General features: G+C 41.7%; 1 protein-coding gene across 2 annotated transcripts in view; it reads left to right on the forward strand.

Moving 5' to 3' along the window:
* LOC134212728 (adenylate cyclase type 10-like) overlaps window positions 1–24,040 on the forward strand; it is a 110,482-nt gene that overhangs the window by 81,718 nt on the left and 4,724 nt on the right. Inside the window, exons 9-19 of one of the 2 annotated variants that reach the window (XM_062690824.1) lie at window positions 19,874–20,116; window positions 20,213–20,481; window positions 20,538–21,019; window positions 21,425–21,565; window positions 21,638–21,791; window positions 21,861–21,996; window positions 22,057–22,081; window positions 22,964–23,232; window positions 23,317–23,477; window positions 23,544–23,821; window positions 23,889–24,027. In XM_062690824.1, the coding sequence (XP_062546808.1) occupies window positions 19,874–20,116; window positions 20,213–20,481; window positions 20,538–21,019; window positions 21,425–21,565; window positions 21,638–21,791; window positions 21,861–21,996; window positions 22,057–22,081; window positions 22,964–23,232; window positions 23,317–23,477; window positions 23,544–23,821; window positions 23,889–24,027 (2,297 nt within the window). The remainder of the gene's footprint in view (window positions 1–19,873; window positions 20,117–20,212; window positions 20,482–20,537; window positions 21,020–21,424; window positions 21,566–21,637; window positions 21,792–21,860; window positions 21,997–22,056; window positions 22,082–22,963; window positions 23,233–23,316; window positions 23,478–23,543; window positions 23,822–23,888; window positions 24,028–24,040) is intronic. The other variant, XM_062690825.1, reaches the window with a different exon arrangement.

The following is a 24,040-nucleotide window of genomic DNA, read 5'->3' on the forward strand; positions in this document are numbered from 1 at the left end:
AGGCGGAACAAGTTTAGGGGATTTGGAGTGGGGGAAAATGACCTGGGTCTTCGCCGCGTTGATACAGATCTTCCAGCTGGTGAGGTACTCTGTCAGGGCATCCAGGCCTCGTTGGAGTTTTGCCACTAGCGCTCTGATCACTCTACCGTTGTAGACGATGGATGTGTCATCTGCGAACAGAGACAGAATGCCGCCTTCTGGAGGTTCTGGCATATCGGAGGTGAACAGATTGAAAAGCAGGGGCCCGAGGATACTGCCCTGGGGGACGCCTGCGACGATGTTGTGCGCATTGGAACTCGCTCCGCTGATTGAGACCCGGAATGTCCTTGCCGACAGGTAATTGTTGATGATTTTCACCAGGTAGCTGGGAAGATTGTAGCGTTGTAGTTTGTACACCAGGCCATCATGCCATACATTGTCAAATGCCTTCTCGACATCGAGTAAGGCCATGGCGGATGTTTTCGAGACAAACTTGTTCCGTCTGAGGACGTTGGTAACTCGGGTCAGTTGGTGTACAGTTGACCGACCGCGTCGGAAACCAAACTGTTCCTCGAGCAAGATGTTGAGATTTTCGGCAGACTCAAGTAACCGATGATGAATAGCTTTTTTCGAATAGCTTGGATAACCCTGAGAGAAGGCTGATGGGTCGATAACTTTTGGGGAGGAAGGATCCTTCCCAGGCTTCCGGATGGGGATGACTTTCGCTGACTTCCAGGACGATGGGAAGTAGCTAAGCCGGAGACACTGATTAAAGATCAGCGAGAGGTGCTCAAAGAACGGAGCACTCATGTGTTTGAGCTCGAGATTCAGGATGCTGTCGAAGCCTGGGGCCTTCATGTTCTTCGACGATTTGATATAGGCCGTCAATTCGTCAGTTGAGATCTCCAACTCCTCCGAGAAGTCGTTGGGAATCAAATGGATGTTGTTAGCATGCTCGTTGACGGCTGCTTCGTGTGGACTGACGATGTTCTGCCCAAGATTGTGTGAGCTGACGAAGTGACGACCTATTTCAGCGACCTTCTCTGCAGGAGTTATCAAGCGATCCTTAGAGCCATTATTGTCTAGTGGGATCAAAGGTGGAATGGGCCGAGGCTTGGATTTTAGAATTTTGGTCATTTTCCAGAACGGCTTAGCATAGTCTGGGAGAGTGCGGATCTTATTCGAGAAGTCATTATTTTTGAGGTCCACCATTCTGGCCTTGATAATTTTGTGATTCGATTGCAGCGTGCCTTAAGCTCAGGCAGTCCAGTACGCTGAAACTGCCTGCGAGTGACATTCCGCAATCGAATCAAATCTTTGGTGAGTGTATCGATGTTTAAGGAGTTGCTTACCTGCCGAGCCGTCGGTACGTGTTGCTCTCGGGCCGCCGTGATCGCCTCCTCGATAGCGCACAGCTGGCGGTCGATACTTTCCGGCGTCTCCGGACGCACCTCGTAGTCGACGGTGTTATCGACGCACTGCTGGAAACGCTGCCAGTTCACTCGGTGGTAGTTCCGCCGTAACTGCTGGTGCCGATTGACCGAGGAGCCCAGTTCCGCCACCACCGGATAGTGATCCGAACTGAGCTCCTGGTATACAACCGGCTGCGAGACGTGGTCACTCAGGTTTGTTACGTAGAGGTCGAGCGTTGCGTGGGCACCGGACCGACTCAGCCGAGTGGGGAATCCGGGCTCAGGATCGTGTAGTGGCCTTCCTCCATGTCGTTGCTCCAGATGGTGCCGTTTCGATTGCCGCGACTGTTGCCCCAGGCTTGATGTTTGGCATTCAAGTCGCCGGCAATGATATACTGGCCTTGCCTCCGCGTCAGCTTGACGATGTCCCTCCGAAGGGCAGCCGATGATCCATCGCCGGCTTTGGCTTGCGTTGGACAGTACGCCGCGATGAGCGCGATTGTGCCGACCGAAGTGGTGATTTCGACACCGATGGCCTCGATGACACTGAGCTGGAAGCTTGGAAGCAGACGACAGTTGATGTTGTAGCGAAGAGCGATGGCCACACCACCTCCCCTGGTCGGCCGGTCGAGTCGCACGATGCGGAAGTCCGGGATGTTGATGTTCACCTCCGGTTTTAGGTGCGTTTCGGTGATGAACGCCACGTCTATTTCCTTCTCCTCAAGGAAATCCTTCAGCTCGATTGTTTTGCTCTTTAGCGAGCAAGCATTCCAGTTGACCAGGCCCACCCTAGCAGCCATTTTCAATGATGAACATGCCAAGTGTGAAGACCTGGTCGAATCGGGTTTTGCAGCCGCGCAGTCGAGTGGCGAGCTGCGCGAAGATCGGCATCAGTTGCTCCGGAGTGTACAGCGGGGCAGATTCTTCCGGTGGGACGGCTTCGTTCTCCGACTGCCGACGGAACCCAGGAGGAGGAAGCGGGGCCATTCGCTGGTGGATGGTGCCGACGATGCTGGAGCTTGGACCGATGCAGCTGCCGCTGCCAGTCGCTTGTGCGGCTGTAGCGGTGGGAGTATTGGAATCACACGACGGGGAGCCGGGATAGCTGGAAAGTTCACCTCGTTGATTACAGGAACACGGTTCTTCTTCGGAATGGTCCTGGTGGAAGCCTTCTTCCGGATTTCCAGGAACTCGGCTCGCTTTGGGCAGCCCTTTGTGGTGGCCCGATGTTTGTCGCCACAGTTGGCACTCGTCAGTCGGATGGGGTTCGCCACACTTGTTGCAGCGCGGCTTCATGCGGCAGTTCCTGGTGCCGTGCCCGAAATTGAAGCAGTTGGTGCATTGCGTGACATCGCGGTGCACTGGCCGATATCGCTCCCAGTCAACGACGGTGTAATTTATAACGCCAACCAGCTTCAGGTCCTTCCAGGTAGTGGAACCGTGATCCAGATGGATCAGGTAAAGCTGGTCGCGATATTTCCTCGCCTTGTCGTGACGAGCGATCTTGTGGACGGCTACTGGCTTCAGTCCGCAACTTTCAAGCTCTGCTTGGAGCTCTTCCTCCTTCATGTCGTGAAGTCCTCGCAGCAAGGCCTTGAGCGGCTTCGTGCCGGGGTGGTCATGAGTGTAGTACTCATACTTGTGGACCTCGAGGAACTCCACGACGGATTGATGATGGTCCCTGTTGGCCGGCATCACTTTCACGCCCTCGCTGCAGAGCCGAAAAGTACATTTCAGCCCCTTAGCGATCAGCTGGCGAATTTTTGGTCGTAAATCCGGCGGATCGCCCTTCACAAACACGGGCGGGCACTTCTCCTTCCGCTCCGGTTGCACCTGCGGCAGCTGCGATTGCTGCTTCTTCCTCTTTTTCGGCGGATTGCCGGCGTCATCAAGCGGCAACGGCGAGAACACGTTGCTCTGCAAAAGCTGCTTGGAGGGGTTACCCGCGCCTCCAAGAGCAGTGCGCTTAGGCACTTTTCCAGCGACCGAATCGGCCACCGAGTCTCCCATGACGGGTCCGGGAGAAAATAACGCCAACGCGACAAGCGAAAACGTAAACAGCGAAAGAACGAGAAAAAACACTTCGAAAAAATGCGCGAGCAAAAAACACGTCCGTACGTGTTGCTGTCTCGAACTGGAATGATTCCGTTCGCTGTTGAGGATTAAAGGCCGTTTCTTCAACTATAGCATCATCAACGTGCACTGCCCACACGAAGGGAGACCTGACGACGAGAAAGAAGCGTTCTACGCACAGCTGGAGCAGACATACGATGGATGCCCACTGCGGGACGTTAAAATCGTCATCGGTGACATGAACGCACAGGTAGGAAGTGAGGAAATGTATAGACCGGTCATCGGACCGGATAGTCTACACACCGTATCGAATGACAACGGCCAACGATGTATAAACTTCGCAGCCTCCCGCGGAATGGTAGTCCGAAGCACCTTCTTTCCCCGCAAAAATATCCACAAGGCCACATGGAGATCACCTAACCAAGAAACGGAAAACCAAATCGACCACGTTCTAATCGACGGTAAATTCTTCTCAGACCGCAGTGCGAATGTTGAATCCGACCACTACCTCGTTGCAGTATGCCTGCGCTCAAAACTCTCGACGGTGTACAACACGCGTCGAAGTCGGACGCCGCGGCCTAACATTGGGCGGCTACAAGATGGTAGACTAGCCCAAGAATACGCGCAGCAGCTGGAAGTGGCACTTCCAACGGAAGAGCAGCCAGGCGCAGCGTCTCTTGAAGATGGCTGGAGAGATATTCGATATTCGATTGGTAGCACCGCAACCGCTGCACTTGGCACGGTGCCCCCGGATCAGAGAAACGACTGGTATGACGGCGAATGTGAGCAGTTAGTGGAAGAGAAGAATGCAGCATGGGCGAGATTGCTGCAACACCGCACGAAGGCGAACGAGGCACGATATAAACAGGCGCGGAACAGACAAAACTCGATTTTCCGGAGGAAAAAGCGCCAGCAGGAAGATCGAGACCGTGAAGCAACGGAGCAACTGTACTGCGCTAATAACACACGAGAGTTCTATGAGAAGTTAAACCGTTCACGTAAGGGCCACGTGCCACAGCCTGATATGTGTAAGGACATAAACGGGAACCTTCTTACGAACGAGCGTGAGGTGATCCAAAGATGGCGGCAGCACTACGAAGAACACCTGAATGGCGATGTGGCAGACGAAGATGGCGGTATGGTGATGGACCTGGGAGAACGCGCGCAGGACATAATTCTACCGGCTCCGGATCTCCAGGAAATCCAGGAGGAGATTGGCCGGCTGAAGAACAACAAAGCCCCTGGGGTTGACCAACTACCAGGAGAGCTTTTTAAACACGGTGGTGAGGCACTGGGTCATTACCAAGATTTGGGAGGAGGAAGTTTTGCCGCAGGAGTGGATGGAAGGTGTCGTGTGTCCCATCTACAAAAAGGGCGATAAGCTGGATTGTAGCAACTACCGCGCAATCACATTGCTGAACGCCGCTTACAAGGTACTCTCCCAAATTTTATGCCGTCGACTAGCACCAACTGCAAGGGAATTCGTGGGGCAGTACCAGGCGGGTTTTATGGGCGAACGCTCCACCACGGACCAGGTGTTCGCCATTCGCCAAGTACTGCAGAAATGCCGCGAATACAACGTGCCCACACATCATCTATTCATCGACTTCAAAGCCGCATATGATACATGTGAGGTGCATACCAGTCTTATTACGTCAGTTCTTTACCCATGGGGATGTAACACAAAGTCAGCTCTATTCTGTTGGTATCACTGACTGTCGCAAGTCGATCGCGAGCAAGCCGAGGATAACCATGTCGCCGGCCGGCTTCGCCCGACCCGGCATCGTCAGTCAGCGAGCGCAAGCGACGCGTCCCGATCAGTCATAGCATTTCAGAGTGCAAATAACGAATCGTAATTTGTCAGTCAGCGATCCTGCCTGCCATCATTGGCGATCCTGCCAGTTAATATATTTGTTGTACCAATTTGTATAACAGCCTAACACTGGTTGTGAATTAAGCTATTCGATGCAAGTTAAAGGCGGAATAGGTAGGGGAAGGGGGGGCAATATGCCCTAGCTAAGCAAACACTGCTCTATTGTCTTATTTGTAACGCTATTCATGGGTATTTTTACATTATGCATCAGTTAAACAAGATAGCTAGTTGATGCCATTCAAAAATTGTCAAAAATCTCAATCATATTGATAATATTCACATTTCAAAAAAGTGGTGATATTTTGTTGCCGGAAAACTCATGAGGCAAAACGCCTTTCAGCTGGCGGCTCCTAGGGAACAAAGTACCACGCGTCGGCATCTAGTATGGATAGTCCGTGGAGACGCAAGTACTTTGTAGGTTATTGCCACTAGGGCGTTTTGCCTCGTCAAAATGTTAGATGTTTCTTCAAAATGTGGAAATTTTCGGTTTTTCCGACCTTCCCATGCACTATTTTGAAATTTTCTTCGCCTATCCTACATAATTTTAGATCTAGTTTTGTTACGGACATATTAATGACGGTAAATATGAGGGAAACCACAAAAGGCGTTTTGCATCGGGGGGGCGTTTTGGGGCCTCTTCCCCTAAGATGCTTGTGGAATAGAAAAAAATGACACGAGAATGGTTTTTTTTGTGTTTGGTAATGAAAACTGAATTGAAAAAAAACATTATTTTGAATGGTAATAAAACCATTCGGGAGGTAAGGAAAACCTCCTCATCGGTAATGAAAACCGATGGAAAAGAAACATGTCAAATGGTAATGAAAACCATTTGGGAGATAATGAAAATCTCTTAATCGGTAATGAAAACCGGTGGGAAAAAAGTGGTAATGAAAACCATTCGGGAGGTAAGGAAAACCTCCTCATCGGTAATGAAAACCGATGGGAAAAAAAAACATTTCGAATGGTAATGAAAACCATTCGGGAGGTAAGGAAAACCTCTTGATCGGTAATGAAAACCTTTCAGGAATCCAAATCCTCTTAATCGGTATTGAAAACCGATAGAAAAAATTCGAATGATAATGAAAACTATACGGGAGGTAAGGAAAACTGGTAATGAAAAACGATTAAAAATAGACACATTTAGAACTGTATAGTGTTTTCACTGAAAACCATACATGCGGCATTAACTCCTTAATCGGGTAATATTAACTTAACATTTAACATTTTAAATTTGAATGAAAACTATTCTGGAGACGAAGAAGAACTCCTGATCGGTAATGAAAACCGACGAAAAAAATATTTTGAATGGTAAAAAAAACCATTTGCAAAATACAGAAAGCCTTTTGATTGGTGAAGACAAACCACACACACTGCTATGCTTCTGGTTCCAGCATAGAATCTTCTTCTTCTTCTTCTTCTTATTGGCATTACATCCCCACACTGGGACAGAGCCGCCTCGCAGCTTAGTGTTCATTAAGCACTTCCACAGTTATTAACTGCGAGGTTTCTAAGCCAGGTTACCATTTTTGCATTTGTATATCATGAGGCTAACACGATGATACTTTTATGCCCAGGGAAGTCGAGACAATTTCCAATCCGAAAATTGCCTAGACCGGCACCGGGAATCGAACCCAGCCACCCTCAGCATGGTCTTGCTTTGTAGCCGCGCTTCTTACCGCACGGCTAAAGAGGGCCCCAGCATAGAATACACGATGTTATTTTGCTATGGGCGTAAATTTCTGATACTTTTATTACCAAAAATTCAATCTGTTTCACACTGTACCAACAAGGTGGTATTGAAAGATGGTTTGAAGATTGGGAATCAAACATATTTTTTGCCATGAAAAACGTAGTACATCTATGTACAATGATTACTTCATACTAGAAAATTAGACTCGAAATGATGTTTCGTTAACAAATTTTATGTTGTCAATGATGCCCACGGCACGGTGAACCCCAGATATGTTAGCCAACATGCGTTCCCATTGGAAGGATAGGCGATGCCAGTAGGGTGAGACAGCCGGTAAAAATAAAAATAAATGGTTGTTTTAGTGAAAACCATTCAAAAGAAATTCTCTCGATCGGTGATGAAAATCAATGCAAAATTTATATATACATGCAAAACAAAATGACGAGCAATTAGTGTTTTTGTTCTCCACCAAATTATTACTTCCAAGTGCAGCACCAAGCGAAAATAATCTCCTAAGAATATGGTATTGTGTAGTTGAAACCTTGTTAAATGGTAGGAAGATCTATTTTCATTGGTTATGGAAACCTTAGAGAGGGGTGGCTGATTTGTCTATCCATCATTCATTCAAAATGGCGTCCAATGTTTTTGTTCTTATTTCGGTAAATTAATTAATTTATCTGAAGCTTCGTAGGTATCTACTTGCTGTTATTCGACATATGCTATACAAACACAAAAAGGCTCGAACAAAATTAGCTAATTGCTAGATTTTGTCTGGAAAAGTTAAATACCGATAAATTGGCACTTACTACATACGACCCCATGGCCAAAAATAAGCAGTTGAATTAGGGTATCCAGAAAGCGGGTACCAAAAATGATTTTGAGTAGAATCACATTGTACCGCAGACGACAGGCGTTCCACCCTCCTGTGGAAACCATTTGTATTCATTCAGCTCAAAGTTGTTAAAGTTAGCTGGGTAGACCGAATACAAAGTATTTTCGGACAAAAGTTTGTTTCACGTTCCAAACGTCAAAAGATTTTGTTTTCTCATCGGGCATCATGAAAGCTTGGAATTAAAGGGCTGATAGTAGAAATACTAGATTTAGATGTAGGTGGAGCCGCCATCTTGTTTCCGATCGAACGTCAAAAGCGGTTGCAATCCGGCTTGTTGTCATTTTTTATGCGCAATAAGTAAACTTAAAGTTCGACAGTTTTTCACTTTTTTTGTTCTCTGGTTTTATACATTAGTTAGGATGAGATTGTCAATGAATTAATGGAACGTGTCTGTGCTTGTCATGTTCAGCAAGAAATATAGTAAATTGACGAAACATTGGCTTTAGATGCCTGACTGGCTTGGAAAGGAATGATGTCCAGACAAAGAATGCTCTGAAATTTTCAAGTTCAACACATCGCATGGGTTTTTTCTACCAGGCTAATGGATTGAAATAAGAACAGCAATGGACAACTACGAAAATAAAATATCGGATTCGTGAAACGCAAAAAGATCCTCAATAAGCACTTAAACATCCTAATATTTAACTAATCAATGATTAAAGAATAAAAATAGGAAGAGAAGAGTAAATATCTACTGCACTTCCCGGGATTTTGTTAACATTTGGTGATAGTGTTACATATGCCCATAAATTGAACCGAGGATATTTTTTTTATAGAGGAGAAGGAGGATGTGAGGTGCATACCAGTCTTATTACGTCAGTTTCTTTACCCATGGGGATGTAACACAAAGTCAGCTCTATTCTGTTGGTATCACTGACTGTCGCAAGTCGATCGCGAGCAAGCCGAGGATAACCATGTCGCCGGCCGGCTTCGCCCGACCCGGCATCGTCAGTCAGCGAGCGCAAGCGACGCGTCCCGATCAGTCATAGCATTTCAGAGTGCAAATAACGAATCGTAATTTGTAGCATATTTACAATACAATCGATCGGGACCAGCTATGGCAGCTAATGCACGAAAACGGTTTTCCGGATAAACTGACACGGTTGATCAAAGCGACGATGGATCGGGTGATGTGCGTAGTTCGAGTTTCAGGGGCATTCTCGAGTCCCTTCGAAACCCGCAGAGGGTTACGGCAAGGTGATGGTCTTTCGTGTTTGCTATTCAACATCGCTTTGGAAGGGGTAATACGAAGAGCAGGGATTAACACGAGTGGTACAATTTTCAATAAGTCCGTCCAGTTATTTGGTTTCGCCGACGACATAGATATTATGGCACGTAACTTTGAGAAGATGGAAGCCTACGTCAGACTGAAGAGAGAAACTAAGCGGATCGGACTAGTCATCAACACGTCGAAGACGAAGTACATGATAGGAAGAGGTTCAAGAGAAGACAATGTGAGCCACCCACCGCGAGTTTGCATCGGTGGTGACGAAATCGAGGTGGTAGAAGAATTTGTGTACTTGGGCTCACTGGTGACTGCCGAAAATGACACCAGCAGAGAAATTCGGAGACGCATAGTGGCTGGAAATCGTACGTACTTTGGACTCCGCAAGACGCTCCGATCGAATAGAGTTCACCGCCGTACCAAACTGACAATCTACAAAACGCTAATTAGACCGGTAGTCCTCTACGGACACGAGACCTGGACGATGCTCGTAGAGGACCAACGCGCACTTGGAGTTTTCGAAAGGAAAGTGCTGCGTACCATCTATGGTGGGGTGCAGATGGCGGACGGTACGTGGAGGAGGCGAATGAACCACGAATTGCATCAGCTGTAGGGAGAACCATCCATCGTTCACACCGCGAAAATCGGACGACTGCGATGGGCCGGGCACGTAGCCAGAATGTCGGACAGTAACCCGGTGAAAATGGTTCTCGACAACGATCCGACGGGCACAAGAAGGCGAGGTGCGCAGCGGGCAAGGTGGATCGATCAGGTGGAAGATGACTTGCGGACCCTCCGTAGACTGCGTGGTTGGCGACGTGTAGCCATGGACCGAGCCGAATGGAGAAGACTCTTATATACCGCACAGGCCACTTCGGCCTTAGTCTGATTAAATAATAATAATAAATATTTGCATGAAAACACATTTTAAAATCACAATATATTTTTATCTGTGTATAGCCATTCGGTACAACTTTGTGGTATGAGAAAGGTAAAAATACCATGGAGTTCCACTTCAATGCACTTGGGTACCATAAACGAGTCCATATTGCAGTACAACCAATAAATGTCTTTAAGTATTGATGATGATGATGATGATGATACTACCATCTATTGTAGCAAGGCACCTGCCGATAGCACTGGCCATATCTGACAAACGATTTGATCATAATTATGCTATTGTTTGTATTTCATCAGACTCCTGTATGAAGGGCCAAAAATGGGTGGGGTGGTTCCATAAGCAAAGACGCTTATGCGAATCCACGGGATGAATAGAGAATCTCCTTCCAGAAGAAAGTTCGTACATACAATATTATAATGTAGCCCTCGTTTCCCAGATTGACCCAATAGATGGGGAGAAGAGCCCGCCCTTTATCCACGAGATGTTAACAATAGGAAGTTGGCAATTCCACTCTTCCTATCCAAATCGCTTCAATCGGGTGAATAAGTGTCTTTAAGTATAGAAGGCCCAAAATTCAGAAGAAGAAGACCGAATTCAACCATATTATTCAACTTTGGTTGGTTATGGATATCAAAGATTTTGAAGTTTCTAGAATTTCTTGTAGTGACATAACCCGCGGCCTTTTGTGCATTGCAACGGCAACGAAATGGCCGTTTAGATACCAGAAATTAAAATGCGCATACCTCCAGATTTAGTTATCGAAAATCACTTTTTCGTTATGCCCTTACTAGATCTTTGCAAATAGAAACCGTTTACGTAAAAATCTCAACATTTTCCTAACTTTACGACGCCACCCGACTAAAAGGTCATATCAAAATTATATCATACTAAGTTATTATGTTATACTAAATTTTTATAACAAAATTTGTTAGAAACATGGTGCAGGATGTTGTTAAAATAACTAAATTTCTATCAAAAACTGCACTACTGGAAACAAAAAACTATCAAATTTTGTTACAATTTTATCATAAAAATAACATATTCTGTTAGAAATTTATAACAGGATCAGATACAAAATATATTGTTTCTGTGCAGTTGGAATTTTTACAGGTCGTGATAGGTCGCCAGATTGTGATCAACAATCATTTTTTTTTGTTTTTGTCTGAACAAGAATATTTTTCGAGAACATGAAATTAACAACATAACAAATAAGGCAACCTTCTCAAATTATATCAGCGTTGTGATACCTATGGCTGGGAGACTTTGCTCCATCTATTTTAATTGCCTACTATTGGGCAATTCGGTGTTAAGCATTTTTCAAATCATTTTATGATATAATCCTGTTACAACCAGTACTGAGATTTTCATTTTCATTGAGAGAGGTCACGCGATATTTACGCTTTATTCTCTCCCGCTTTCATAGAAAACATAAACATTGAAAAGAATTCTGCTAAATTTTCACAGATTTTTATTTCATGAAAGCGCATCAAACTAGTGTAAACAAGCTGTTTCTTCTTCAATAATGTTACTTCTAACTCGAAAATCAAAAATAATACAATCATTGTATCGATTAGTCATCGTCATTTGCACAGATCTATTAAAACTATTGAGAAATTTAGATTTCAAAACAAAGCACATTCCATCATGACTGCTTGTAATGTGACAGGTGACAGGAGACGGCTACATTTCATTTGGTCTCTTGAAAATGAAAATGCAAATGTTTCGCTTTCACATGACAGTCACGAAAACTAGCAGTACTGGTTACAACATTTGAAAGATAATGGCTACTGAGAACAAAATTGTATCAAAATAAGTTATAAATATCACAATATGTTAAAATTGTGTTCATTTTTTGTTATGCTCTTCTAGTCGGGCAGGTAGCGTGGCGTAAACGTCCACTTTGATCACTAACTTTGATCAACAATGTTCGGGGCCGAAAAACTCGGTTCGATCTAGAGAAGCTGAAGCAACTAGTTATCGCCCCTGCATACGCGCAGCATCTTGACTCAGTTTTGCGGAAGAGGATAAGCTCGATGAGTTGTCCGCTGAGGAAGTGAAGAGCTCATGAGCAATAAAACTGTCGGTGTGGATGGTATTGGAGCTGAACTCATCAAGATGGATTCGGAAAAGCCAATTACTTGCAGCACATCCTGATAGTCAGAATCTGACAATAACTTTGATTGAATTAGAGTTTTTCCAATCGCGAGTGCAATTTCGAAAGATTGATAGCAGCCCTGTAATGGAAATGTGATCGCTTTCCTAGGATACCAAATTTTTGTAACATCTTCATAACATCATTCATTTTCATTTATTTAGTCTACATCTAAACAGATAACACTGAATCAACAATTTGACGCCACAATACACGGTCCGAGGCCGCCTCTCTCCTTTCTCGAATACGCCCCACGCTCGCCAAGTCTAAAAACATCATGCATCAGCCGAATTATGGAGGGACATTTGAAATTTGCTACCTACGATGATAACATTTTTGGTGGGTCAAAGTCTGCCATTCTTGTTAAATTCCTGATCCTGTGGCATTGTTGGTAAAATTTTGAGCCAATGAAAAAATATACAAAGAGTAAAAATTGGATAAAAACAGCGTTTTTTGGCCAAAACTGTCAGAAATAGATGCGTGCCGTTAACAAACGACAGGTTATAAAATTCTATCGAAAATATTTTGGTATGGAAACATGGATTGTAGTCCAGTAGATTCATGAGATATTGAATTGCATTGAATTGCCTTTTTCCAAGAAAAAAACCCCATTGTGACTGCCAGTGAGAGGATGAGTTTCCACGCCGATACTCTTCCGTTCATCTTCAAAATGGACGTTTGGCGGAAAAGGGTCGATCGATTTATTTTGTCACGAAATTTATTCTGGTGCTCGATCAATTAAAATAATCCTGTAAATACAGTATTTAGGGGAGCCTGGGGAGGCTTGATCCCCTTTTCTGGTTTCCGATGTATCACAGCCAAAAATAAATAAACATAGGGGAGACTGGATGCACATGATCCCCACTTTTTGTTTCGGATGGTTTTTGATGTAAAATGCTTATATTTATATGATTTAAGATGGACTTGATGAACAATTTAATTAGATATTCGAAAACATCATTGGAAGAAATTATTTTTTCATGAAAGTTATCAAAAAATCGATTTTTCTAAAAGATAGAAAATTTGACATTTTCAAAACTTGCGGGAGACTTGATCCTCATATCTGGGGGAAATGATCCCTTTATGAGCTTTATGAGGTTCTTTCAAGTGTGATGAAAGGCCAAATTGTTTAATTTTCAAATCCCAACATTTTTTCATAGTCTAACGTAAAAACAGTCGCGCAAAAATTAAAAATATAATAATATAATAATATAATAATATAATAATATATTGGTTCTCGCATAGAGTAACAGTGACAATTATCAACAAAGTTGCCTTGCTGATGATTATGTATGCAATCAATCCACTCCACTGAAAGGCAGATGCGACAACCATGATATTTCCAAGAGGATCTCTCTGTGAGGCTGATACAGTTATGATACCAAAACTGGAAGATCGATACATGAATATTAGATAAATTGTTGTTTTAAAATTTTATTTTCCTGTTTCAAATTTTGAAAATCAGCCGCACTTCAAAACCCATGGCCAGTGCTAAATAGCCCAGAGTGCCTATTTCGGAACCAACAACAAAGGTCTGTGATGCATCACTGTCGCCAGACTACTACTAATATCACGGACGTGATCATACCAGGCTGGTGACTTCATACATCAATGTAGTACTGTCACGCATGCTTGAAACATTATATTTGCGTGAATATTATTAGTACATAAATGCGATTTCTTTTAAAATACTGAATAGAAACGGTAGGATTAGCATATTGTTAGAAGTTCTTTAGGAAGACAGACAGGAAGACTTGCGATTAAATACGATAGAAATAATGATTCTAAATAAACTTACCCTATTTTAAAGAGAAAGTACATTTGAATAGTAGATCTAACAGTACTAATTTTACACCCAATGGTTTCTTGAGTATTTTCAAAACTTCATTTAATCTTAGATTGAACATTATGGTAATTAATTTACTCATATTTAATAAAACTAATCAAAGTTAAATGTGTTTAACTACACTTTGTTCGAGGTAATGTGATAAGGATTTTGGCAACCTCAAATACGCATGTGCGTGGATGATAAAATTGAAGGAAGTAAATAAATCTATTTAAACTTTTAAATCAATAGTAAATAATTATAATATATCAATTAGTTGCATGTAATACAATAATATGCAAATGCAGTGGAATACGACAAACGCCTTAATATATGCAATATCGGGATAAAGTGAGTCCAAACTGTGGGGGATCAAGTGTGTCCATGTTGAGTATTTGTCTTGGTTTATTTCTCCATTCATTGTGAAATGGAAAATAATCAATTTAATGGGTTCATTCAATTCTGCAATAATAAAACTACGTCCAGTAAAAATTTGACACGTTTTGGTTGGATATATTCAAAGTTATTAAACTTTTTACCTTTGCAGAAAATAAGAATTGGAAACGCTAAAATAATAAAACCTTTCTAAAACCCATATACATAAAGGAACTAACATCAAATGTTACTCAAATTCAATTATCTGTCTAACGGATCTGTTTATACATATCAGTGATATGAAATTTTTATTAGGTTTCGATAAAACAGGGGGGGATCATGTGTCCCCGGGGATCACGTGTGTCCAGTTTTCCCTACGCGATTCGCCAAATTTTTGTATGGGTGACTAATGGGGGATCAAGTGTCCAAACATGAGCTCGATGCTGGGAATTGAGATCTTGCTGATTTTACCCCCATGTTCTTATATTCCTCAAATTGCTAATAATAATTTCACATTACTAGTCTGATCTAGAACTTTCCAGGGAATCGAGTGGAGTTATTTTTGTCCACCGCACGACTGACGAAGCTAAAATATCGTTCATTTTACCTCACGTAGTATTATTTTCTAACTAATACCCAAAAGGCCAAGGTCTTCCGGAAAGCATAACAAATAAGTGGCATCATTCCGAATTATTCCGGTAGTTCTATCGGCAGTTCCTACGGGGGTTCCTCTGAAAATTCTTCCGGGAATTTCTCCAGAATTGGAATTCATTTAGGCTTCTTCAGGAATTTATATAGAAATTCCACCAGAAGCTCCTCCGAGAATTTCTCTGGGAGCTTCTCAGGGAATTCTCCGGGAGGTCCTCTGATGATGATGATGATGGTCCAGCTACATACCCCTACAAAGGTTTCAGCTAGACGAGATTTGTCTATACGATGAATTCTCCGAGATTTTTTCCGAGAATGCTTCTGGTAGTTTCACTGGCAGTTTCTCCGGGGGTTCCTTTGAAAATTCTCCCGGGAGATTCTTCAGAAATTCTTCCAGAAGTTCCTTCAAGAATTCCTCCGAGAGTTCCTCCGGGAATTCCACCGGCAATTCATCCGGGAGTTTCTCCGGAAATACCTCCGGGAGTTCCACCAGAAGCTATTCCAGGAAATTGTTCAGCCTTTTTTCAGTAAATCATTTAGGCTTTCTTCAGAAGCTGGAAATTCCTCCCGAAGTTCTTCCGATAGTTTCTCTGGGAGTTCATCCGGGAGGTCCTCTAGGAATTCTTCTAGAAGTTCCTCCTGAAATTCCTCCGTCAGTTCCTTCGGGAATTCCTCCGGGAGATCCACCAGCAGTTTCTACCGTAATTCTTCCGGGAGTTTCACCAGCAGTTTCTCCGGGTGTTTCTCTGGAAAGGAACTCCCAGAGTAATTTCCGGAGGAACTCCCGGAGGAATTTCTAGAGGAATTCCCGGAGAAATTATCAGAGGAATTCTCGGAGGAACTGCCGGTGAAACTTCTGGAGAAATTTCTTGAAGAACTACAGGAAGAATTTCCGGAGGAAATCCTGGAGGAACTCTCGTAAGAATTCTAGGATGAACTCCCAAAGGAACTTCTGTAAGAATTCCAGGAGGAACTCATGGAAGAATTCTTAAAGGACCTCCCGGAGGAATTTCCGTAAGAACTCCCGGAGAAATTCTCCGAGGTACTTCCGGAGGAATTCGTACATAAATTCCTAAAGAAATGCTAGATGAATTCATGAAAAAAAAAAGCCTGATTGTATTTCCGGAGGAACTACTGGTTGAACTTCAGAGGAACATCCGGTGGAATACCCTAGTGGAAGAGAAAAAATATTTCTTGATGAACTTCCGAAATCTCATTTTCCGTGGAACTCCTGTCAAATATCCTCGAGGAATTCCCTATGAAGTTCCTGGAGGGATTCTCGGAGAATCTCTTGGAAAAACTCCCGGAGGAACTCCCTCATGGAAGTCCTGAAATAATACTTGGAGAATTTCCTAAAGGAATTTCCGAAAAAATATCTGAAGGAATTCCCAGAAAAATGCCAGGAGGAATTAATGCAGAAATTCCCATAAGAAATTACCGAATGAATTCCCTACGTTTTGTTCCGAAGAAATTCCTGGAAGAACTCTTAGAAAATATCCGAGTAAGTCTTGAAAGATATTCTGAAGTAATTGCGAAAAGAATTCCAGAATGAAAGGATTTCGCTATTGAATCCAGGAAAATTTCCTGGAAGTAATCCCGGAGGAATTGAAGGAAGAGTTCCGAGAGGAATGCACGGAGAAGTTCCTAGAAGTATTTTTGAAGGAATTTCTTATAGATTTACAAGTGAAATTATGGAGCGAAATCGGAGGATTTCCATCATAAATTTTTGAAGAAACTTCTGGTGGAATTTTGGGAAGAAATTCCGTATGTATTCTTGACGGAACTCTCAAATGCATTCTTAAAGAAAATGTCTGAGATTTTTCTGGAAGAATAGCCGAAGAAATGTCTAGAAGTAAATCTTGGAGAGAAGAAAAGAAATCTTCAAGGAATTTCGTCATGAATTTCCTAAAAAAAAATTAGTGGGGGGTTTCTAGATAAGAAGGAATTACAATTACATGAGAAGGATTTTCGAACGATTTTCAGAGGAATTTGTGGATAACTTTCCGGAGGAATTCAGAAGTTCCCAGGGGAGCTTCTAGAAGGATTTCAAGGAGAATTTTGAGCCCGAAATGTTTCGAGTTGTTTTGAACTTTCATATATTATAGATCCTGGATACCCTAATAAGTTTTGGGATTCTTCTGAATTTCAACCACCTATTTCTGTATATGATTGAATCGTAAAGTTCACATGTTTGAGGGAAATCATTTTAGTACCCGTTCAATTTTTCCACCATTTAGGGGGGGGGGGCTGCCCCCCTCTGGCTACCCCCTTGATACTTTATGTTAACAAAATATCAATTATTCAGTTTTAGTTATTGCAACTGGCAATTTATGTCCGTAATAAGTAGAATTCAATTAAAGACACAACAAAAAACACTTTAATAAAGTAAAAAAAAACGAACTATTAGGCAGAGTTGAAGAAAAACCTCGCACTAGAAGTTCAACATACTAAACATTTTGGAATTCAGCATCTGGAATGATTTGACAATCTACTAAATAATCGAACCTAGACTAACGGGTGGCAACGAAAAAATTGGAATAAAAAGAATGGCTCGGGAAAAAACTACAAAGAAGTACAGTTCAATCTGATATCTTCTTCTTCTTCTCCTTCTTCTTCTTCTTCTTCTTCTTCTTCTTCTTCTTCTTCTTCTTCTTCTGTATAATAAAAATGAGTTGAGATTTCCTTCCTGACGATTTAACTTGCGAACGGGTTGACCGATTTGCAAGATTTGTTTCCTAATCGATTCGTTTTGGGATCCGCAAGGTTTGTATATACAAAAAATGGTGAATTTAACGGGGAAATGTAAAAAATCATTAGAATACAATTTTGGGTCAGCTGTTGAGGAAAACAAAACAAACGCACGGAAATTGATCTAGAGTGCGGTGCTGCAAATAGTTTATTGTGACATTTGCTACACTCGGGCAAAGCTGGTTTTTTTTTGTCCTTAGTCTTCAAACTTAGACTAATGAATATTAGCATTTGGTTCGTGGTTCGCCTTGCGGCGCAGCTTAGTATTGCTGGTATGACATGACCGCTGTACGGATCTGCCAAATCGATTTTCAGAATGCTGCTTCTGATCCTGAGTTGCTCCGAATCTTTGGCCTTACAATCACCTTTGTATACAATGGAGCTCAATAGACCAAAGCATGCTATGACAGTTTTCGAAACATTTTCACGCTTAAATAAATACTAAATTGTTCGACCGTATACTTTTCCCATGATCCTTTGATCTTTGATCAGTACTTTCTGTTTTGACGGAATTTTGTAAGCAATGTTGGAGTAAAAGTGTATTTGCGAAAATCCTAAGGAGTTACTCTAAGAATTCATTCACATAAAGTCATATTTCTGTGAAAGTATTATCATTCAGATAGAAAAGTATTGAAGTCATTTCAATTTTTTAGTTGCCACCCGTTACTAAATGATCAGAAATATCCTTGTTCTAAAAGTTTTCCTGAGGTAAAAAAAAGTTGTTGAAATCACCAAATGGGAATAATAAAAATTTTAAAAGTGTTGATAGATGAAGTTCGTTTAAATGAATTATTGGAAACCCAAGGAAAAGGGTTTTCTACAAACCTTAAAAGATTCATTGAAATCTGAGGAACCACAAACATCACAAAGTCCACTTGAAATCTGGTCCGTTAGAAATTCTGAGCTCTCAAAAGATTCTTTGACAATCATACGATTTCTTAAAAGTTCGCTTTGAATCGCTAGATCTATAACCTTTAACCTTCCGGCTAAATCCGGCCCTGGGTGTGCTTCTCTGTTTCTTAAAAGATACCGATACTATTTATACCATTTGAAAAGGTTTTTTTCATGATCCAATGGGGACCACATCTTTTGAAGAAAATTCCCCCACCGGAATAGAATGCTCTTCCTAGAAATTCCAAGGATGTAAGTCCTACTCCCTCAGTGACTGTGGGAGTTTCCTTTCCTGTTGCCTTTTCTCGCCAATTCTCTGCCCAAATTATCAAGAACAGATCGGTCCTCACGGTGTGTTTGTCCGAAGAGGCTTATTTTCAAAAAATCACTATCTCTAAAACACTCACTACACGAAAGTATAGGTTTTCCTCTTTCACTTAGGTGCATTTTTAAAATGTTCTATGGGGGGTCATTTTTCCATACATTTTTGGGGGCGTGAATCATTTGAGATTTCTATGGAAATTGCTCCAAAAATAGTGAAAACAATCAAAATTGTTCTAGATCCCCGGATAGAACATTTTAGTTTACCCACTATATGAAAGAGGAGAGCTTCTACTTTCACGTGGGGGGTGTTTCAGAGATACTGATTTTTGAAAAATAATGTTTCCCCATAAACACACCGTGTCCTACCAGAATTATCGCCTTAATTTTTCAAATAGATCCATCCAATTGATCTTTTCGCCCAATACGCGACCTGAACCACGAATCAACAAAAAGAAATCTTAATTTTTATTTTTACTTGCTCGAATCACCGATCAGATCACTATCCTCTATGTTCTATTTCATTTGCATATTGTCCCCCTGTTATTTTAGCTTTGTTTTTCGTTTTTGTGGATATGTAGCTTAAATAAAGTATTCCCAAAATTATTTTGGAGGTCCCTCGGTTGTTACTAAAAGTGGTCCTTGTCCTTTCTCTACCGGCCAGTGAAGAACTGGAACATTCCTCAAAATTCACTTAAATGAAGAAAAATAAATGCCTGGTCGTCGGTTTGTCGGTGATAACGTCCTTTTCAATAGCAACCCTCCCATGCGACACAACTATCACTTGGTGATAATAGATATTTTACATGGGGTTGTGAGACTGCTATGAGTTTCAAAAATACTATCCAAAAATATTTTTTTCTTGCAGAAATCATATTCCGCCGCCTATCTGTACCTTTCGCGTCCGCTCGGATTCACTGAAACGATCACCAGAATAACCCGCGAGAATCGCATCAAGCAGTATCTGAGTGAGCATCATCTCAACCCTCAACTGGCTCTGCTGAATGACATTCTGGATGTGGAATTCCCGGATTCGGAAGTCTTACGCATGATGAACGACACCGAGCGGGACGAAATGAGACGCAAACTTTTCGAACTGCTTTGCCAGAAGGTAAAATTGAGTCTGATCTGTACTTTCCTTAATTCGAACCGTTTCGCCACGCTGGTTGTATACGTTTCGGGCGCGTCATATTTCATGCTTTTGCAGGCATTTCAAAACCTATGGGTGCTGATAATCGACGATTTGGAATTCATGGACGACGAATCGTTCGAGTTGTTTGAAATCCTCTGGAACATGCCTCAGGTTATTACAGTGTTGGCTATGGGTTATCGCCGGCGCTTGGCGACCACTTTCAAGCAACTTTTCGATAATCCCCACGTATGCCAGCTAAAATTGACACCAATTGATACACTGCTCCACAAAGCAGTAACGTGTCAATTTTTGAACGTGAACGCTATCCCGTTGGATTTGGAACGGTTGAATCTGATTTCTATTTGATTTGAATTGATTTAATACAATCTACACATTTTAGCGCAATACACCTCATGAGCAGTGGCAATCCCGGTTGGATGAATACGTTTGTGATGTCCCTGAAGCAAAGTGGTTTATTACGTGTCATTCGAATGGGATCGATTGAGGCTCAATCCAAGGGGTATGTTTTTTGCGAATCATCCTACCTCGTGCGAAGCAGCGCAAGATCTACCATATCTTTCCGGCTGAGTGGTGCCGATTGGGATCTCTTTGAGTCCTGTTCCGATGATGATCAAATGTCTCCGTTTATAAGAACGAACTTCTCCAGCAAGTTAGTGAATGTGGCGAGTTTGAAGGGAGATATTGATACGCGAAATTACTTTCCGTCGTCCTGTTTGGATGCGTTCCATCTGATGCTGTACGATTCGCTTTCCTCGTACGAACAGTACGTCTGCAAATGTGCTGCCGTTTTGGGAGAGAAATTTTTAAGAGTGGCATTGATATTTGTGATTGCGCAGGATAACGAACGGGATGTCGCAATAGGTAAGTTAATGAACTTATGGCCTAATTTGGATTGGTGTTGGAATGACATTCGCATTGGATCTGAGTTTGATTTGTATTAGATAATATTTGTTGCGCAAATATGAATCAGTTTATGTCTTGAAAAGGCAAAATACGGAACCCGTAATTTTTTGTCGAAAAGGCCTTCAACATTCTTGAGAGATATGTACTTATAAATGATTAATAGTAAACCACAGGCGGTGAAAGTTATTTATTGAAAATCATTGTTGTTTGCATAATTTTCAAAAAAAAAAGAACTGCTAAAATTTTCAAGTTTTTTGGGGTGACAAAATCGGGGCGAAGTTTAAAAGATTATTATTCATGCAATCCATCGTTAATATTTGTGTCGAATTTTTCTGTTTTTCTAAAACTTTATAATGACTACAGCTATTCAAAAATTATTTGACCTTCAAATTTTGTCCTGTGCTATCGGAGACTTCTCCTCTGGCTTCAGTCTGTTCCAGCGGAATGTCAATGCGGAAAATTTAAAGAAGAGGTCCTGTGGCTGTATCAAGGTTCCAATTTCAAGTGCGATAACTTATATCTTAATTTTTCTGAAGCGTGTTATACTGAAATCTTTTTTCCATTCGACCATTGCAGGAGCCTGTCGAGATTTACCGCGTTATGCAGCGTGTGGATATTCGAAGTTTAATTCAGATTTATTCCGTCAAACCGTGTACAATTTGCTTACGGAGCAGCAGAAAATCGAGTTCCACAGTCGGGCGCTAACGTTCATAGAACGTGAAACGAAAAAGTATGTTCCCTGTCCAAGTGTTATGGAATCTAGATATATCTAACTGACTGTTGTTTGTTTGTTTGTTAGATGTGTTACTTGCGGAGGCGGATCATTCAACAATTTGATTTCCAGCGATGATAAATTTGATGTGTTAATAGGCTTCAAACGAAGGCGAGATTCCGATGATTCCTATCGGAACCTTTTGCTGAAAAGCGGAGCCAGTGTAAGATTTTTAACTACAAAGTAGTTCTCGGTAGTGTAGTATGAATTTGTTATTTTTCAGGGATTTTCTATGCAGTCAAGCCAGCGTAAGTACATGTTCTGAGGTTCAAACACGGCAAAACATACTTTTGCATATAAACGATAAAGACGGATCCATAAAAAACTGGAAAACGATCCATAAATAACATCTGAATGTTCCTTAAAATGCTACCATAAATCCATATAATAGTTAATGAGATTCCATAAAGAATAATTTTTCGATCCATAACTAAGCTAAAATTTAGCAATTAGTTGGGAAATATGTTCCATTAACATGGTCAAGAAAAACAATACAATTCTTGCTATTTTCCCATGAAAATATGACAAATGATCCATAAAAAACTATATTTTGATCCATAAAACTTCAAAAATGCGCATTTTTTTTTATCGTGATGATGATCCATAATTTCAGTAATATGATCCATAATTTTAGTCATATGATCCATAATTCTGGCCATTTGATCCATAACTTTGTTCAAATGATCCATAGTTTTGGTGATATGATCCATACATTTTAATAAATGATCCATGGATTTCATAAAATGTGTGGATCAATTAATATAGTTTCATTGGCCTTCTTTCCAAGCATTATGGATCACATTATCAAAATTATGGATCATATGACCAAAATTATGGATCATATGGCTGAAATTATGGATCATCATCAGGATATAAATTGCGCAAATTTGAAATTTTATGGATCAATATATAGTTTGTATGGATCATTTTTCAAAGTTTTATGGATCATAAAAATATTCTTTATGGAATCTCTCGAACTATTTTATGGATTTATGGTAGCGTTTCATGGAACATTCAGATGTTATTTATGGATCGTTTTTCATTCTTTTATGGATCGTTTTTCCACATTGAACGGTGCAAAGTAAGGGCTGCCTTCAAACACATCGTTCAAATGTATTGTACATATCTAGGCTGGAAAAATTTTAACTGTTTTGGTACTGTAAAACCGCATCTTTCTGTCAAAATGCCTATTTTGAGTTATCGGGAGTATGATTTCACCAAATGTCGTTGCTACATGATCCTGTATTCGATGTACAAGGAGATCGTGTTCCACAGCAATGGAGCTCGTATGGCCGAGAAGCACATTGAAGCGCAGATCGAGTGGGCCAACTGCTGTATGAAGGTCGCAAACATACCCAAGGCTATTCAGATGTTGGAAAGTGTACAAATGCAGATAAAGGTATATTAATGTAGATATTTTTTTTTCTATTATCTATATCCCATCTATTATTATCTATTTCCTATCGATCCATATTATTTGTAGGACATCGATAAATTTGACAACACAGCATTGGTGACATACTTGAAAGGTCGGTTGTATACACTGCTAGCAATATGTCGATACGAGTTGAAGCAATACAATTTAGCAACAGAGTATTTTTACACCGCTGCAGAAGTCATGGGCATGCCATTTCCGAAGTCGACGTAAGTTCCCGAGCTTCTCAGTACTGTATAATATTTTATTTTGCTTTCAATGATAATTACTTCCAGTGAAATTGCTAAACTTCAGTTCGAGCTACTGTTCGCCAAGGTTTGTCGAATGGTTCACAAGCGAGAGCTGCTACCCAGACAGCAATGGAAACCGCTGTATTACGTATTAATCGCTTCTCAGCTGTCATCTTGCTTTGATGGAATGTTCCAACTGTTTCGCCGTTTGACTCAGTGGACCCTGGCTCAGTTGGCTGCTGTTTGGAGCCTGAAGCATGCCCTCAAATATCGGCGGAATGCTGCTGTACTCGTTGAGGCTTTTGCCAGTGTGTTTCAAATTGGTTCGTCTGATGATGCTTCCATAGATTCCTTCGCACGAAATTGAACAATGAATCGATTTTATTTCAGCATTCCATATGGGGTTCTCCAATAACATTGCCTGGATGCAGGAAAGATCTCTGGAAATTATTGCTGACAATGTTGATCGAATCAATATGGATTATATGAAGGCAATCGTAAAATATTACACTGCTTTACTCATGTGTCAGTAAGTATACAGA

Source organism: Armigeres subalbatus, chromosome 2 (assembly GCF_024139115.2).
Source record: "Armigeres subalbatus isolate Guangzhou_Male chromosome 2, GZ_Asu_2, whole genome shotgun sequence".
Lineage (NCBI taxonomy): Eukaryota > Metazoa > Arthropoda > Insecta > Diptera > Culicidae > Armigeres > Armigeres subalbatus.